At 41.3% G+C, this 18,490-nt stretch overlaps 1 protein-coding gene across 2 annotated transcripts in view; it reads left to right on the forward strand.

Annotated features, from left to right (window-relative positions):
* SLC2A13 (solute carrier family 2 member 13) overlaps positions 1 to 18,490 on the forward strand; it is a 146,643-nt gene that overhangs the window by 14,412 nt on the left and 113,741 nt on the right. For both annotated transcript variants that reach the window (XM_021384623.1, XM_021384622.1), the window contains exon 2: positions 14,035 to 14,194. In XM_021384623.1, coding sequence (XP_021240298.1) covers positions 14,035 to 14,194 — 160 coding nt within the window. The remainder of the gene's footprint in view (positions 1 to 14,034; positions 14,195 to 18,490) is intronic.

Here is an 18,490-nt window from a genome sequence, read left to right on the forward strand (position 1 = left end):
CTCATACTTGTCCTCTGAATACTATTATTAAGGATCTCTACAAAGCAACATTTTAAATAAAGAAGTCCTGTTAGCTGGATTACATCTGCAGGATTACATTAGAAGTGTCTAAGAGACTGCAAGTTGTCAGAAGCTGAAAGCCACAGAGGTTTTCCTGGGATTTCTGCCCGCCTCCAGTTGCTCCCTCAAGGCCTTGAGCCTCACAGCCTTGCTTTTAGCAAACTCTTTGGCCATCCACTTCTGACAGAAAATGCAGCAGTGATTTCCTCCCATGTGCAGCAGCCACCTGCTCCTGATTAGTTTTGAGACTCCTCAGCTTTTGTCCATTAGGTGTTAGTAATGGAGTAGTTGATCTGTTCCTTTTTTCTTTAGCCCTTGACAGCCACTGTTTGTCTTCCATGGATGCAGCAGCCTCATTCTTCACTGGTAACATCTCCCTGTTGGCAGCACAAGCGACTGAGGGAAGTAAATACGTACCAAAATAGGCTAAAGTACCCTCGTGTTCCTTGACAGCTTGAGTGTTATGCCATGAGTCATGGCCTTGCCCTGCAGCTGTGACTGCTGATCTAGTCTATCTCAGGTTCTTTCTAGGAATAAACCCGCATGGCGTGAAGTTCAGTACTGTTTGGTGAAGATTTCTCTCTAATAAGGACAGACCAGTGCAAGGTCTGTGTAACAGTCATAACCCTTTCTAGGACTTAACTGCTTTACTTGAGAGGTCCTTATTGGGTTCTCTCCATCTCATCGCGTTGATCTCCTGTCACTGTTACATATCACGTCCACCCAGCAGCTCTCATGGAAATGGAAGAGGGAAGCTCCAGGCCCTGGGGAAGACTTGCATGAAAGCTTGATATTTGATGTGCTGCTTCTCACAAGCATAGGGTTGTGTAGTGCTTGGACTATGGACTTAAGGTGTTGACTTAACTGCCATGTACTAGGAACACCCTTGCTCTCCTTAGCATGTAAAACACACATGCCTTGGAAGGTATGAGAGCTGGTCTGAAAGTAATCCCTGCTATTTTATTATGTTGGCCCATGATATCAGAGGTGGATGGTGGTGGTATGGCAGTAGAGGTTGAAGCTTCCCACCAATGTTCCATTACATTTTGTTGCTGTTCAACGGATGGCAGCAGAGGGGGTGGTCTGACAGAATGGTTTCTGATGTGGAAGTTCATACGAAGTGAACGATTGTCATTTAATTCCTCCATGTGGGGGAATCACTGACAATCAGTGGTGGCTGTTGAGTGCTTGTGTTGACCAAACAGTGGGTGTGAGCACAGTGAGGTGGTGGGTGGTGCGTTTCAGCAGTGGCTACAGCGGTGTTAGAGACAAGCCATATTCTCAGTGGCTGCACACAGCTATTGCACCATGAAATGAGGAGTGTCTCAATTAGCTCATTTGCACAAATCATCAGATTACAATCAGGGAATATCAGCTTCAGTGTTTTGGAAATGATAGTGATAGTGTTGAAATATTGCAAGGTTTGTGCTAGGTGAGTCCCATGAGTGCTCACACAGGAACAGAAAGAACACTGTGTGCGAGTTTGTCAGGACCTACTGAACCAAAACAAGGCTGAAGGTGATAGTTTCCTGGATTACATCATTACCGCTAATGAGATGTGACACTGCTACAAGCTGGAGTCAAAACCCCAGTCCATGGAGTGGCGATATGTGAAATCCCCATCAAAGAAAAAGTTCTAGATGCGTGTAAAGTGATGTGCACTGCCTTTTGGGATAAGAAAAGGGTGATCCTTCTGGATTTCCTGGAAATCAGACAAACTCAACTCTGTGACATCACGGTGCTAATTAAGCTGAAGGCTCAAACTTCCAGAGTCAGGACAGAGAAGAAGACAATCTTTCTCTTGCAACACAATAAATCCAGGCCCCATACCAGTTTGAAGGTCATGTAGCTCACCAATCTTGGCTGGACTGTCCAAGCACAACCACCATATAGTCCAGATTTTGTGCCGTCTGACTTCCATCTGTTCAGGCTGATGAGACTGCATGGGCAGCATTTTCCTAGCAGTGGCGTCATCATAGCAGCTGTGAAACAGTTGGTCACTCTGCTGGTATAGATTTTCATGAGCGTGTCATGTAGGCTCTTGTTCGTTATTGGTGAAAATGTATAGCTATTGGTGGTGACTATGCTGAAAAAAAGTGTTTTGTAGCTGAGAATTGGCTCTATCAAATAGTGTTATTGTGCTCTTTGTATCTGTTGTAGTTTCCATGGAAATAAAATAGGAGGCATTACTTTTGGAACAGCCTACATATCTTGAGCAAATTATGCACTGATTTCCCCCCCCCCCCCAACCTCCAGTGCTGTACATGTAGACACCATTTATTTTTCTGCATGGTCAAAAATGTGTTTTCTCTATGTTGATCACTTATTTAAAATGAAGCATGTAGATGTGACATTGTGTATGAAATACCTACTATGGAAAGAATCTCAGCAATCGCTGTGACTTGTGTATTTTAATTGTAGTAATACTTACATTCATGAATGCTAGTTACATTATAATAATGTAATTGAAAACTTTTTTTTTAAGTCAGGTTTTAGGCTGTTGCTTGATTTTAGAGCAATAGTTGTAAAACCCTGTAACTGGTACCAGTTGTCCTAGAAATGATCCCTGCATAAGTGGACAACTAAATGCAGTAATTTGTGTCAAGATACAGTTTTCTGCACTGATGGTTGCAATGTATTTGCATGCTGCAAGCATAAAATTACTGGGAATGTAAACTAGACAGTGTTTTTATCAATGGCTTTCCAGAACAGTGTCCAAACACATTCAGTGATACTCTGTAGTCTTTCTCTAAAATATTAAGTTTGCAATGAGCTTTTTAGATTCATTTTTGAAATTAAAGACAAGCAGTAAATAAGAAGATGCAGCCTTCTCTTCATCCAGAGCTGCACGTGGGAGTTTCAGTCAGTTGCTGGACTTTCAGTGAAACCCCAAGCAGTTTACAGAGAAGTTAACTGGCTCACCTGTTTTCATGACTGCACTTACAGAAAGAGACACAGCTGAAACCAAGTTATTCCGTAGATGAAGACGTAGAGCTTTCAGGTGTAAGTTCAAGGCACACTTTTAAAGTAAAGATCCTTTCTCACCTCTCTTAGAGCTACCATCAGCTGGGGAAAGATCCACTGCTGTAGAACTAGGATGGAAAGAATGGTTTATAAACAGAAGTGCAAAGCTGGAAAGGAGCATTCATTTTCTATGCAACTTTCAAATCGTAACCCTTATCTTCTGAAAATAAAATTTCTCTGCGCAGAACATCTTGGCTATTCCTTGAAGCGTTTACCTGCAGTTGTTGAGGGGCCACAGGTGTGTAGGTTTTTTCTTTTTCTTTTTTTCTATTCATGCAGTGACTGCACTGTTTGTAATGTTGACTTTCTAACGTAACTGAATGGTTATGCAGATTGGCGCTGCCACATCTTTCAGGGTCACAGTATGACAACATCCCCTGCTGGAAGCTGCTGTTTGCTGAGCTGCGCCAGCAGGACGAGCCGGGTGGCCGCTCCCTTACTGCTTGTACTGATCCCAGCCTTAGTGCGAGGCCACGTCAGCCACCAGGTGATGAGTGCAGCTGGGAAGGGGTTATTGGAACCAGGATGTGTGTCTGTGCCCAGTGCCTTGTGGGAAGGGGAAGCGGCTCCTGGTCTCTTCCCTGGGATGTGGCCGTGTTGGCCTGCTTGTTTTGCTAGGTGTGAGTGAGCAGGTGTGCTGTGCCCGCTCTGCAGCTGCTAATGGGAAAGCAAAGCACTGCTGATATCAATCACTGTTTATTGAAACTGAAAGCTCTACTCTCAGTTTATAATGAAGTAGGGCTTGTCTTACATGTTGATTCAGGCCATCATAAGGAAAACTACTTGGCTGTATTTATAATTTTCGAGTGGAAGAAAGATAAGATGCTCTTACTGTCTTGAAGTGAGAATCTCAGTAATATGATTTAAAAAAAAAAAAGGGCCGCACTGCATTTTACATTTTGCATTTTACACAAACCTATGCTGCTTCACTGTTTTGTAATGAAAGATTTTCCACAGCTTGTAAGTTCCCAGAATCTTTGCAAATAGTGTTTGATTAAAATTAATTCGGAAACAAAACTAATTAGAGCTTTCTACTTCAGTGCTTTTGGAACTTCTTCATTGCTTTTCAGTCTGGTAGTTAATCTTGTTTTCTTGTAGTGGTTCAAAAATGCGATTCATCACAATTTCTGATACCAGTCAGGTACAGAGAACCGTAGCAATTTCAATATTGAAATTCAGTGATGCTCCCTCCCCTGCGCATGTGCACACGTATATTTTCAGAAATTTTTTCTTCCATTTTGGCTTTCCTAAAAGTGCTGTTAATAACTTCTCTGTCCTACCTGATTCAAGTCAGGAAAAAAAAGAAAATCCATTTCAATGTTGGATGTTGCAAGGTACTAAATACTGATTGATAGTCGTGTAACTGTGACCCAGAAAGAACTGTTCTGTAATGCTGATGTTGAAGCTGAAGTTGAATGGGGATCCCATAATTGAAGTGGTTCCAACGCTTCAATACAGTTATTTTTATCTGACCTTAACAACTTTCTCAATTCTGTTTGCCTTTGTGTAAAATTCTTTCCCTTCTTCCTGTTCTGAAAAACTTACTGGAGAAATATTTCCCCCTCTTAGCTCTCCTACTTAATCTTTTGGTGTCTACAGATTGTGGCATCCCTTGTATTCCCCTCTATGTACGGATGTTATTTGGTGGAATGAACTAGAGGTTTTCTGGCTGTGAATAATGATTTTAATTTACTCTGTGTTATAAATCAAAGATTCCTGCAAATTTTTATGTATTAGTTCATGGTTTTGCTCATAATAATAATAGAAGTTTTATTAAAAGGTTAGTAGTATTTTAATCAGCTAAGAAAGCAACAAAAGAAACCAGGTTTTTATTTTTCTGAACTTTGACAATCTAGCCTGTAAATGGTAGGTTCCTGTCTGTCTTACTGCAGGTTTCTTGGCTCACTTTTCCCTTTGTTTTGTAACCACCCAAGTTCCGGGTTAAAAAGATTCCCTGGCTTGCAGAATCCCAGTGTAGGAAAAGAAGTCCCGTAATGAGTAATTCCTTCATGATGACTCGGCTTGTGGTATATTTATGTCTTTCTGCTGTAATTGATGGTTTTCCTTATGCTCTCCTTGCCCTGGAGGTGTCAGAAGATCTTAACGCTTCTCTTATGTAAGAATTGCGTCACCGTTTTTTCTTATTTATTTTTTTAATGGTTTGGGTTTTCATCTGTAACTTTTGATCAAAGGAGAGTTTTTATATGTGATGTAATTCACAAGGACTAATTCTACTGCTGTTAGTTTTGCACCTACAAATGAAAGTTGTGGTTGTTTCTAGCAGCACACAATTTTGGGGGAGTTTTTCTTAGTGAATCTCCATGTTCTGTGTTCTCGATCCTTAGTGATACACGCAATGCTGAAAAATCTTCAAGTGAACAACAGGAGGAGTTATCCTAGCTCATTAAGATAAGGTGGTTCCACAAAATTGAAGCAATATCAGGGCGTGGACTCCTTCACAGCTGGATGCTGTATAGTAACACAGGTTTTTAACACTAACATTAATAGTTGCTCTGGTTTGGGCAAGGAACATATGGATTTGCAACAACTCTCGATGTTAGTTGTTCAGTGGTACAGATTCTCTGAGGTGAACTAGTCCTTTCTGCTTTGATGAGTCTGCATTTGAATGAAGTTCCAGCCTTTGGTAAAGTCTTCTGACATTAGGCCCCGTATAGAGAGGAGCTGCGCTTAAATCTGGAGGATACTGTGATTTATGTTCTCCCAAAATAAGGTGGGTTAATGCTAGTGGTTTGTCCCAGTGCCCTGATGCGTTTCAGAGCTGTGCTGCAGCCAAGTGCACTCATGCTGCTGCAAAGAACAGAGCTTGTGCTCGTCTGGTGATGGGAAGAGACTGGAATGGGAGATCTGCTGCCCGTCATCCCTGATGTAGCTTTCAGGAACCAATTTTAAACTACTGTGAATGCCTTTATTAGGTACGTGTGGTGGGTGGAAAGCCTACGTATTGAGGGACTTGAGCTTTCCCCTGACTCAAGTAAGAGCTGTTTCAATTTTATCTGCTAGGCAAGTGGTTAGTGTACTAGAACGGTGTACAAATATGCTGCTTCCCCAAATATTTCCCATTAGCTTGTGTAATGAGGCACTCTAATGTCCCCTCAGGCTGACTGTCATTACTGAAAACTGGAGTGTTAACTGTAATGACAGAAAAGGACTCTATGAGACTACAAAAAGGCTCTATTTTTGTTTTGGTGAATCCTTAGGATTGGTAATGACTTTACAATATGTTGCAGAGCTGTCTGTAGAACAATCCAGCTCATGCATGTGGTTATGAAAGCTGGTGGTCTTTTAGAATAAATAATAAATATCCTTTGCAGTTAAAATGTGTCCTTTGTTACTGAGACATTCTTCTCCCTCCCAAACTACTTTAATAATCCTCCTTGAGGCTGGCAGTCGAGAATATAGGATTATTGTGGAACTCCTGCTTCTTTCAGCGTGCTGAGCTTCCTGCCCTCACCCACCTGAATGTTATTGCTCAGATGTCAGCAATGTTCCAAACTTTTCCCTTGGCAGGAATGCCTTTTTTTTTTTTTTTTTTTGTGAGTAGCAAAGTATAAACCTTACAGGATCGTTTGTGGGAATACAACAGAAAGAAAATATGTGATGAAAGTCTGTATCATCTGATGTGCTTCTGGGATCAATAGTGCTTCCAGGCACTCAGTTTGAATTGTATGTCCAGTGTCTAAAATGTAACAAGTTTTTCAGATTACCTGTTTAATTAAAACCTAGCCAAAAGTTGCACCTTAAGTTCCTATTCCAGCTTTCTCATAGCATAAAAATATCCCTTCAGCTGTCTATTAATATTTTATTCCTGATTCTCTTTTCCATGAACTCACTCTTCATCAGGTGCCCTCCCCAGATCCTCTGTGGAGCCATTAGCTGTGGCTGCTTGGAGCCCTTACAGGGAGCACAAACTGCCATGGGCAGCTCCTTAATGAAGTGAACTTGAAAGTTGCTTGTATTAAAGTTTAACGTTGTGAAGAAAATTTGCTCTTACCATTTCACTTTAAGATAGGAGATAGAGATGTTAACCAAGGTAATAGTTACGAGTGGGGTTTTTTTTAAGTATCTCAGTGCGGCTTTATATGTTAGCATAGAATGCCTCATTCCCTGTGACCATTATCATGAAAGGAAACGTTTTAATAATTTCTACTTCTGCTTATTTATTTGGAACCTTTAACAATACAATTTTCTTTAATGAGCGGTGACTATTTTTGTTAATGATTAATGGCTTCACTACTGTACTGTGAGAGCAGTGAAACAGACCAGGAATATCTTCGTTATTTGTTTTTTGTGCTTCACAGCCCAATTTCAGTTTTGAACAGGGTGGTCTGGGGTCCCACAGTAGTTCAGGCCAATCTCTGTTATTGTTCATGATTCTGCCTGTGGGCCAATGCAGGCTCTGGGTCTTATGGTGAACTAGCCGTATCCCTAGTTTACCGGTGGGATTGGTTGTGTTGGTGCAAGGGATTGGTGTGAGCTGATGGAAGGAGGGACAGAATGACAAAATGATGCACATACACACCAATTCCTGGGTGGGTTTCTAGTTAATGAGCGGCCCTCTTTATTCCGAAGCACAAAAGGCTGACAATTGTGAGTTGTATGGTGTGTTGTTTTTTTTTGTTTTTTATGAGTCCTTTCTTAAGATAATCAATACAGCAACAATGACAAAAATGTCAGTAATTCTTCCCAGTACTTCCCAGTGTTTTTGCTGCTGCTGCTAGTTATTTGTTGATGCTTCTGAAATGGCAGACACTTACATCTCTGGTACCTTAGAGCTTTTTAATTACGTTAGGAGAAACAGTGCATCTCATTCAATATCCTGTCTTCAGCTTTTGCTGCTCATCTGTTGTTTATGTGATGCACCTTCCCTCCTGTCTGCTAGACACCATCTGAGCTGTGGTGGAAGTCCTAATTGTTACACGGTGTGTTGGTACTCATCTGATCTTGCACAAAAGTCTCACTTATTATTCTGTCTCCTTGGTATTTATTCCCAAATGCTTTTTATGAAGAAAAACTTGGATTCCACCTTTAGTCTTCTTGTTTTGCTACATTAATCTAATTTTTTTTGAAATATACTTCTAATTTTCATAGAATCATAGAATGATTTGTATTGGAAGGGACACTTGAGATATCTAGTTCCAACCCCCATGCTACAGACAGGGACACCCCCAACTAGAGCAGGTTGCTCAAAGCCCCATCCAGCCTGGCCTTGAATACCTCCAGCGAGGGGGCATCCACAACCTCTCTGGGCAGCCTGTGCCTGTGTCTCACCACCCTCACAGTAAAGATTTTCTTCCTAATATCTAGTCTAAATCTACCCTCTTCCAGTTTAAAGCCATCTACCCTTGTTCTGTTGCTACCTGCCCTTATAAAAAGTCCCTCCCCAGTTTTCCTGTAGGCCCCCTTCAGGTACTGGAAAGCCACTATAAGGTTCCCCCGGAGCCTTCTCTTCTCCATGCTAAAGAGTCCCAACTCTCTCAGCCTGTCCTTGTAGGGGAGGTGCTCCAGCCCTCTGATCATCTTTGTGGCCCTCCTCTGGACTTGCTCCAACAGCTCCATGTCCTTCTTGTGCTGTGAGCCCCAGAACTGGATGCAGTACTCCAGGTGGAGTCTTACAAGAGCAGAGTAGAGTAGAGGGGCAGAATCTCCTTCCCCGACCTGCGGGTCACACTTCTCTTGATGCAACCCAGGGTACAGTTGGCCTTCTGGGCTGCAAGTGCACATTGCTGGCTCGCATTGAGTCTTTCATCAACTGACAGTCCCAAGTCCTTCTCCTCAGCGCTGTTTTCAAACCATTCTCCACCCAACCTGTATTTGTGCCTGGGATTGCCCTGACTGAGGTGCAGGACCTTGCACTTTGGCCTTCATTGAACTTCATGAGGTTGGCATAGGCCCACATCTCAAGCCTGTCCAGGTTCCTCTGGATGACGTCCCTTCCCTCTGGCATGTCAACTGAACCATTCAGCTTGTTGTCATCTTCAAGCTTGCTGAGGGTGCACTCAATCCCATTGTCCATTGTGCCTACAAAGATGTTAAACAACACCAGACCCAACACTGATCCCCGAGGAATGCCACTCATCACCGGTCTCCGCTTGAACATTGAGCAATTTACCACAACTCTCTGAGTGCAACACCCAACCAATTCCTTATCCAGTGAGTGGTCCATCCATCAAAACCATTTTTCTCCAGTTTGACAACCAGGGTGTTGTGCAAAGTGTTTGACACTACCATCCTGCACAAGTGTGGATAGATGACATCAGTTGCTCTTCCTTTATCTGCTGATGCTTTAACTCCATCATAAAAGGCTACCAAGTTTGTCAGGCATGACTCTCCTTTGGTGAAGCCATGTTGGTTACCACCAATCACATCATCTTTTTTTTTCCATGTGCCTTCAGGAGGATCTGCTCCGTGATCTTGCTACGCACAGAGGTGAGATTGACCGGCCCATAGTATCCTGGATCTTCTTTTTTTCCCTGATTGAATATGGGGGTTATGTTTCCCCTTTTCCAGTCAGTGGGAACTTCACTAGATTGCCATGACCTTTCAAATATGATGGATGGTGGCTTGGCAATTTCATCCACCAGTTCCCTCAGAACCCATGGATGGATCTCGTCGGGTCCCATGGACTTGTGCACCTTCAGGTTCTTTAGATGGTCTTGAACCTGATCTTCACTTACAGTGGGTAGATCTTCCTTTGTTTCCAAATTGTCATAGGGATTCTCCTTCATATCTTTTTAACTCTCCTGTCCCTAAGCCTGTTGACTTAATTCCTGGACTTCTCAATGAACTCTTTATAATGCGTACATGTTCATACTGAAAATACCTTGCTGGCTGTTAATGTGACTCTAAAATGCCTTTTCACACATGCTTTCTTCTGATTGTTTTAAAATTGAGCTGTGCACTCTCCTAACTGCTTTCTAATGGTAAATCTGCAGATTACAGTGACAGCACTAGTAATTAGTGTCTTAAGTGACTGTTTTAGGTGCGGAAAAAACACTTGAATATGAAGATTTCAGTCCGTCCTGACATCTAATGTTTTCTGAATAACAATTAGCTGCAACTAACTAACTGTGGTCTAATTTGAAAGATCCTTCTATTATATATATATTTTTGAACCATATTCTTTACTGAGGTCAGAAGGCTAATGCATTGGTTACTCCAGAGAATAAGGACTGGGGTGTCTGCTGCATTTTCTCAGAATTCATAGCTGTTGTGCACAGTGTGGAGTTTGAACTTTCCCTGACAGCTTTCCAGTTAATTGTTTTCATTTTCTGTTCTTCACATCTTGTCACTTATGAGCTTTATTAGTTAGATAGCAATATATGTGCCTGCAGCAAGATTCTTTTATTCGGTGTGAGCAGTTTAACAGTGAGAGCATATTAGAAAATGTCATCTAAGTGTAAATGAAAGCATTCTCATATGAAAGATTAAGAAAAGATTACGTTGCAGCTGTATTTATTTTGCTAGAAAAGCTGTTCTTTGCTTTCAAATTTGTTTAATATTTGTCCATTAAAATAACTACTTAATGAATACTGGTTATGTATTTTAGATATTCTTATAGCTATTTAACTTCCCTTCCTACACTGTTCTGGGTCATAAGTTGAAAGAGGAAAATCTGCAGAATACATTCTAAGACAGCTGAAAGCAAAACTGTAGTAGGAATAACATTATGAAGTCTGAAATATAACATTTTTTACTTAAAGTGATATGAATTTTTCCTTAATTCTGTCTCAGAAGAGCTTTTTATTTCTTGGCTATTTTTTTAGAAATAACTTTCCTTTTCTGTGATAGCACTTGCTGGATGGCAGCCAGTCAAACTGGGGAGGCTTTCCAACTCGCCTTCCCCCATTTCCTGAAACCTGCTGCTCAGACTCAGAGTAGCAATGCATACATATTGATTTCTAAAAGTTAAATGGAAACACATACCATATTTTTCTGCCGAACTGAGGTTTTTGTTTGGATATTTTGAACCCCTAGGTTTTGGGAAACTCAGTACGGGCAGTAAGGACAGAGTACAAGGCAAAATGTACAGCAACAATGTGAAAAGTTTCAAGGTGAGAAAGCTAATGTGAAAGACACAGAATCACGTTTGTTGGAGATCATCCACCTGTGGAGATGATCACAGCCTAACTGAGCACAGAGTCATAGAATGATTTTGGCTGGAGTTGACCTTGATCTCATTCCACCCCACACTGCCATGGATAGTGTGACACCTTTGCTCGATCAGCATGGACCTGGGCAATCTGCTGTGGCTGGCCTAGCTTCAACAGGGTGGGCTGGACCAGGTGATCTCCAACAGCCTCTTTCTGTAAATGGTAAGTGCTAGGTTAAACGTGGCTAACAGAGGTTCCAGATGTGCTCTGAGGCTGACAGTGTGCTGTGGAACGGGTCATACCTGCTGATCTGTACCATGGTGTGACCCTGCTTTTTGGATGCCTTGGAAACAATTTTGACTGTCATGTTTCAAGCAAGATTTCTGTACAGGTCCTGTATAAACTTAACCTTCAGAAAGAGTTGGATGGGCCAACTGTTGGAAGGCCAACAGTATCCTGGGCTGCATCAAGAGATGGGTGGCCAGCAGGGAGAGGGAGGTGATTGTCCTTCTATACTTTGCACCCCTGAGGCCTCACCTGCAGTACTGCGTCCAGGCCTGGGGCCCCCAGCACAAGAAGGATGCAGAGCTGTTGGAGCAGGTCCAGAGGAGGGCCTTGGAGATGGCTGAAGCACCTCACCTATGAAGAAAGGCTGAGGGAGCCCATGGCAGGGGTTGGGTCTTTAGGGTCCCTCCTAACCCAAACCATTCTGTGATTCTGTGTAGTGTTGTAATGACGCTTGGTGGTTTTTTTTTTTTTTTGGTGCTCTTTGAGGATGTTTATCTATGAAAATGGCCCTCAGCTGTCAGCTTGTGGAAGTGTCTCAGCTTTTGAAGCACTGTATGTTTTTCTAACTGGCTTGTGTGAGGTACCCTTGTCACTGAGGTACTGTTATGCCATCAGCTGACATGAACTCTAGGTGGAAAATTGTAATATTAGGAGAATTTTGTTGTAATCACTTTCACCATAAACAAGATGGGCAATGAGGAAAAAAAAAGTAGCCTTTCTGTAGGGCATACTTTGGTTTTGGTTGTACATGTCTTTCTAACTACTTACCAGTAAAATCCATGTACAGACCTTACCAATATAACCTCTTAGAGCAGCATCACTGGATGATTGTCTGTTTCAGAGATAGCCTTGTTGGGAATACGTGTTATTTTTCTAGAGCCTTTAATGTCATCCATGTTTGCTGGCCACAGGGAAAGTGAGTACTCTGGACCAACTTCAAACACTTCTTACACTAAAGGTGTAAGACTGTATTTCTTTTTGTCCCTCAAAAGAGAGAAACACAACTATATTTTTCTTCCCACGAAGATATTGCAAGACCCAGTTCTGTTTCCATACCCACGAGCTGCTTGTTGGAGGAACTTGGTCTTCCATGTCATTCCTGCTGCTCCAAATTCAGCCACTTCTTGGTTCTGTGTCAGAGGCATTGTGGCCTTTTAGTAAGGATTGCTCTGAGTAGAGGAGAGCAAAATAGGAATGGTCTCCAAAAACCCCAAACATACAAAAAAATGAAATCCTCCAGAGAGATCAGATGTCCCTGGTGAATGAATTGCCAGATGCAGTGATTGCTGGAAGCACATTTAGGGTGTGCCAGGGGACTGCTTGGTGCTCATTCCACTGCCAAGCCTTTTCTAGGTCTCTGTGGCTGGTCTGTGGCTGATGGTTTTGTTCTGAGAAAGCAAATGTACTCCTGCGCTTTCCTGTAAAGGCCTTTCTGTTATATGAGTGCATCTCCATCACTTTAACTGTAATTAGTTAAAACGCTACTGTGGAAGAACAAGAGGAATATCCCTAATGGTGGAACGTGTTAGAAAATATTCTTCTGTATTTCAAATGGCTGTTTGGATGATCTTCTCCTTGGTGCGTTCTGCTTCAATTTGAAAAAAGAATGAATACATTTTAATTTTTGTGTGTGTGTGTGACACTTCTGTGTGTTTTTGTATTGTGTGTGAATTGCTCTGTCAGTAGGAGGAGGAGGCACTGCTGTGTCCCAGGAGCTCTGCCCCAGGAACCGGGCTCACGTGCAGAGAGGTTGTAGCGAACACTTACGCATTGTAATAAAAGATCTTCTGAGCACCAGAAGATCTTATTAACCAATCTGTACTCCTTGCTTGGGCTTTGGGAGGCCCCAGGAGCTCTGTCAGCTGGCCTTGGTGCTGTGGGGAGGGTGAGCTGGAGGAGGTGGTTGCTCAGCTTCAGAACAAATGTGGATTTGTGTGTGCAGTGCCAGCATGTTTCCATTTTCTTTTTTTACAAAAATTAAAAAAAAAAATAATCGCTGGGTCACTGTTGGTTCTTCTAATGAAACAGGGAAACAAACTTCTGTGGATTCTGTGGAAATGACTGTGGATTTCTTGGTGGATGTAGAGCACTGAAGCATGAGCCATGTCCTGCTCTGCTCTTTATATGTCATTGAACTTCTGTTCTTAAGCTTGTGGTTGTGCACACGTGTTTGTCTTCCACATGGGCATGTCTTTTGCACAAGTGGCTCATTTAGAGCCAGCGCTTAATTCATAGGAGATATTACCAGTATTAAGAGAGAATAAAAGGCAGCCGTGCTTTAGCCTCAGTCTTTGCCTACTGATGGTATTAGAACTTTTAGTGCACTATGTGGGGTAGTTTTAAACTCCAGAGAAGTCAAGAAAGAATCCATTCTGAATAACAATAATGAAACTATACAATAATAGTAGTAATAATAATAATGATGTTTAGCCCTGTGTTTTCTTCAAGGTGAAAACCATGCCATAGCTCTGTTCAAAAAAAAAAAAAAAAAAAAAAGTGTAGCACCTCTTTCAGTTTCCGAAATGTAATGTAATTTAATTTATTCTTGTAGGTGTAGCATCTATGACAGTGCCTGTGTACATCGCAGAAGTTGCTCCACCGCACTTAAGAGGCAGACTGGTCACCATTAACACCCTGTTCATCACCGGAGGGCAGTTTTTTGCAAGTGTTGTGGATGGACTGTTCAGCTACCTCGTGAAGGACGGATGGAGGTATGTGAGTCTTCATTGCTAAAAGCAAAACATGTGGTTATGGTTTGGGCAAGGCTAGATACATAAATGAAAGAACTTCTAGTGGCTGACAGCTATCATCATCTGTGTTGGTAAAATAGAATTTACATATAAAGTGGTAGAACTGCATACTGAAGTGGAGATTTAATAATTAACTCTTGCCAAATGATATACATAGAGCTTTCACTCAGACAGTATTCACGATATGTTAGGTTTTCTGACTTCACTAAACTTTGAAGTGGATGAGCAATGCATTGCATATGATGCATATGCATCAACAAGCTTGAATTATCGTCACGATGTTTATAAAAGTAGCTTGCCTTTTGCATTTAGAATAATTACATGCTGATTTTTCAAAAGGCAAATTTCCAGTAACTGATACTACATGCACAGAATAGAGGTGTATATTGAATGCAGTTAATTTGAGCAGCAGTAATCTAATCAGAACTGAAGTTACAGATATTGTAGTATAACTTTTAACTACAAACTTTTGATTTTTTTTGAATTTATGAATCTCTTTTACTCTACTTGCTGAATATTTTATTCTTCCTGTAGACATTACTAAGAGTTTCTGGACTGCACTACCTTCTTTATGGTGATGTGTCATTTGAGAGAGATTAGACATTTCTGAAGCTCAGTAATTTAGTTGCAGTGCTGATGTGAAAAAATTATTAACAGAAATGTGTAGGAGGAATAACTTATGTGACACGTTCCGGCTCTGGAAACTTGCGCTTAATATGTTTGCTTTTTTATTGAAACCCTCTTGGGAAAAGGGTGCATGTATGCTGTTGTAGGCTCTTCAATTTCTGTTGCTACAGCCTGGAACCTTTTCGATATTTGAAAATCCTAATATGAAGGATACTTGCACCCTATCTCCTCCGAAAGCTTGCAATGTAAATATTATTACATTCACTGACTTTCAATGAAGTTGAGTAAGGATTACTAGGTGAAGTTTAAGTTAGAGACAATTCATCTGGGACTTGATAAGCAGAGGTACTTAGAGGCTAATCTTTCTTGAATACATAAAGAAATATGCATTAAAACAGAAAGCTGATGTTTTCAGGGTAAATCTACAGTTTATTCTGTTTATGTCGGAAGATCCAAGAATGTTGAGGATTTTACTTTCTGCTCATGTGACTGCTTCTCTTGTCTCTTAAGTAAAAAGATGTCACGTTTTGACCATAAGAAAAAAAAGGTACATCATGCTAGTATTATTTAATACAGTCAATCCTAGCTCTGCTTTTTGCGTTCTGGCTGAAATGGAAATAGCATTTCACATTTTCACACAAAGCTTTTGATGTCCTTGTCATTGCAAAAGCAGCTGCATGCTCCCTCAGTCTGTGCCTCCAGCTATAGAGGATGGAGAAATGACTTCACTGAAAGAAAAATTTAGTTTTAGGGATTGCTAATCCCTTTCTGCATTTAATGAAATATGTTCAATTTTTAGAAAAGGTAATAATATGCAGTAATGCATGGCTAGGTAAAATAAATGGAAGTATTTGACAACCAATACCAATTATCCAGAAGCTACATTATTAATTTAAATTGACTATTAGCCTAAATAATTTGCTAATGTAATAGCTCCCTATGCATGGGGTGGGTGGTGAGGAATGTACAGCAAAGATGTTTATTTAGAAGTGGAGCTCAGAGTCACCATTACTGCTACAGGTGTTTGTGCACTTTCTTTTTGGGCAGATATTTTGAATTCATTTTACCTCAGAGGATTCTGCTAGGAAGAGTATTTGTGGATATAAATATGGTTTTTTGTTTGTTTGTTTCTTTGCATCAGTGGGCTGATGCTTATGAGCTAAGGATGTATTTGTAATCTGTATGTGTCAGTAAATACTACCATATAGGAAGAAAAATGTTGCTAATATAATATCCAACAAGTCTTGGTCTTATTTGAGCTGTATTTTTGTATAATTGTTCAGATAAATACAAATCATGAGCCACCAGTGTGCCCTCAGAGCCCAGAAAGCCAACTGTATCCTGGGCTGCATCAAAAGCAGCACAGCCAGCACGGTGAGGGAGGTGATCCTGCCCCTCTGCTCTGCGCTGTGAGACTTCATCTGGAGTACTGCGTCCAGATGTGGAGTCCTCAGTACAGGAGAGACACAGACCTGTTGGAGCACATCCAGAGGAGGGCCACAGAAATAATCCAAGGAATGGAATGCCTCTCCTGTAAGGGCAGGCTGAGAGAGCTGGGGCTGTTCAGCCTGGAGAAGAGAAGGCTCTGGGGAGACCTGAGAGCGACCTATCAGTATCTAAAGGGGAACTACAGGAAAGAAGGGGACAGACTCTTTAGCAGGACTGCTGCGGTAGGACAAGGGGAAATAGTTTCAAACTAAAGGAGGGTAGATTTAGATTAGATATAAGGAAAAAGCTTTTTACAGTAGGGGTGGCGAGGCACTGGCACAGGTTGCCCAGAGAGGTGGTGGAAGTCCCGTCCCTGGAGACATTGGAGAAGCTCTTTTAAAGAGCTAGCACTGTGGTATAGAATGTGTTTAGTTTCAGCTTTGAAATGAAGCAGTAACATAGGAATGAACAGAACAGTTGTATGTAAACTGTGTAACTTAGAATATACTGACTGCCATTCAGTAGTCTGGCAATCATGGAAATCAGAGTATAACACAATGGTGTGTAAAAGATCCTTCAAACCATATTTTACCCCCTTAAAGCCTTTCTGGCCAGTGATGCTAATGACAACCATAGTACTTCCCATTGTGATGCTACTCACTCTTGTTGTTCTGTACTGTTTTTTTCCGTGTGTGTGTCTGTGCACGTCTGTTCAATGCCATCACGTGGCCTGATCAAATTCTTGATCAAGCATTGAAACAGGCTGCTCAGGGAAGTGGTGGGCCTGGAGGTTTTTTGAGCTTCCATCCCTGGAGGTTTTCAAAATAAGGACAGATGTGATACTGAGGGACATGGGTTAGTAGGCATGGTGGTGACGGGCTGATGATTGGATTAGGTGATCTTAGTGGTCTTTTCCAACCTTAATGATTCTGATCCCAATTTTTCATCAAGAAAAGACATAGTTGTGTGCAATACCAGTGGTAAAGGGAACGAAATGTTACAACTTTCAAGGTAGTAAAAATAAATTGTAGAAAATTAAGAACAGATCTACTGCACTTTCTGAATCATAGAAAAATTCAGCTGAAAGATACTCCAGAGTGTTGAGCCACTTTCCTTTTTGTCCACTTCTCAGATGCATTGGGCAGAAACAGGCTATGCTGATGTTGGGGTATCCAAGCAGTCTCAGCTGCAGTGCTGGAGTGGTGGGTTTAGGGTTGCATACTTCTCTGTCCTCAGCTAGCTGGCTGCAACCTGAGACTGAGCAGAGCGGAGTGCAGATGGTCCCTCACTTGGAAAGAGTGGCCAGCACGCACCTGGGGAGAGATCACAGATGTTCACTCCTGAGTCACTGCATATAAGAAGGAGAGTTACTGCAATTATTGTAGCTCTCAGTGATCCAGTGGCTGTATAATAAAGAGCAATCAAAAAAAAAAAAAGAAAGAAAAATGAACTTTAATTCTGCTTATTCTTGGAAATGCTAGATATTAAATTAAAAATAAGCAAAAGAAAACAAACATTAAACCTGACAGGTTAGTTTTATAAAACACTGCTAATTCATCTTAATAGTGTTGCAGCAGTATGTCTCAGAAGGAGAAATGTTATAGCTGATTTACTAAATTTCATGCTGGATTTTTTCTGCCAGACATCTGACTTCAAATCAAAGTCTTATTCTCTGTATAGGACAGAACTGTATTAGATTTTTGAAAGCTGGCTTACAGCATGTAATGTCCAAAATTGCCTGCTTTTACTAAATTGGTTCTCTCAAAGCTGCTTGGTCTGAAAATTGCAAGGGCTCGTGAACTTGTAGTGGACGTATGCTCTTAAGTGAATATTTTCCTTCTGGCCTGCTCCTTGTACTCTGCTTTGGCCAGAAACATGTCAATTGGAAACTGCCTTTAGTGACTGAACACTTTCCCTGTGCTTCTTTTCTATCTTCTCTGTGATAAACAACCCACCAGAGTCCAACAAACAGACTGGATCTTTTTTTTTGTTTTTTGTTTTTTTTTCATTTCGCCTCCTAAAATAATTGCAGCTATGTGACTGCTTAATTCTGGAGGTTCTGCTGCATTTAAAGGATGAAGGGCTTTGGAGGAGCAGGCATGGGGTAATATGAATATCAAGGTCTAAATCTGTATACTTAGATGTACTAAAAGAACCTATTGCTTGCAGTTTGTCAGAACACAGCAGTTGTGCTTTGAATTT

This window comes from Numida meleagris, chromosome 1 (assembly GCF_002078875.1).
Source record: "Numida meleagris isolate 19003 breed g44 Domestic line chromosome 1, NumMel1.0, whole genome shotgun sequence".
Lineage (NCBI taxonomy): Eukaryota > Metazoa > Chordata > Aves > Galliformes > Numididae > Numida > Numida meleagris.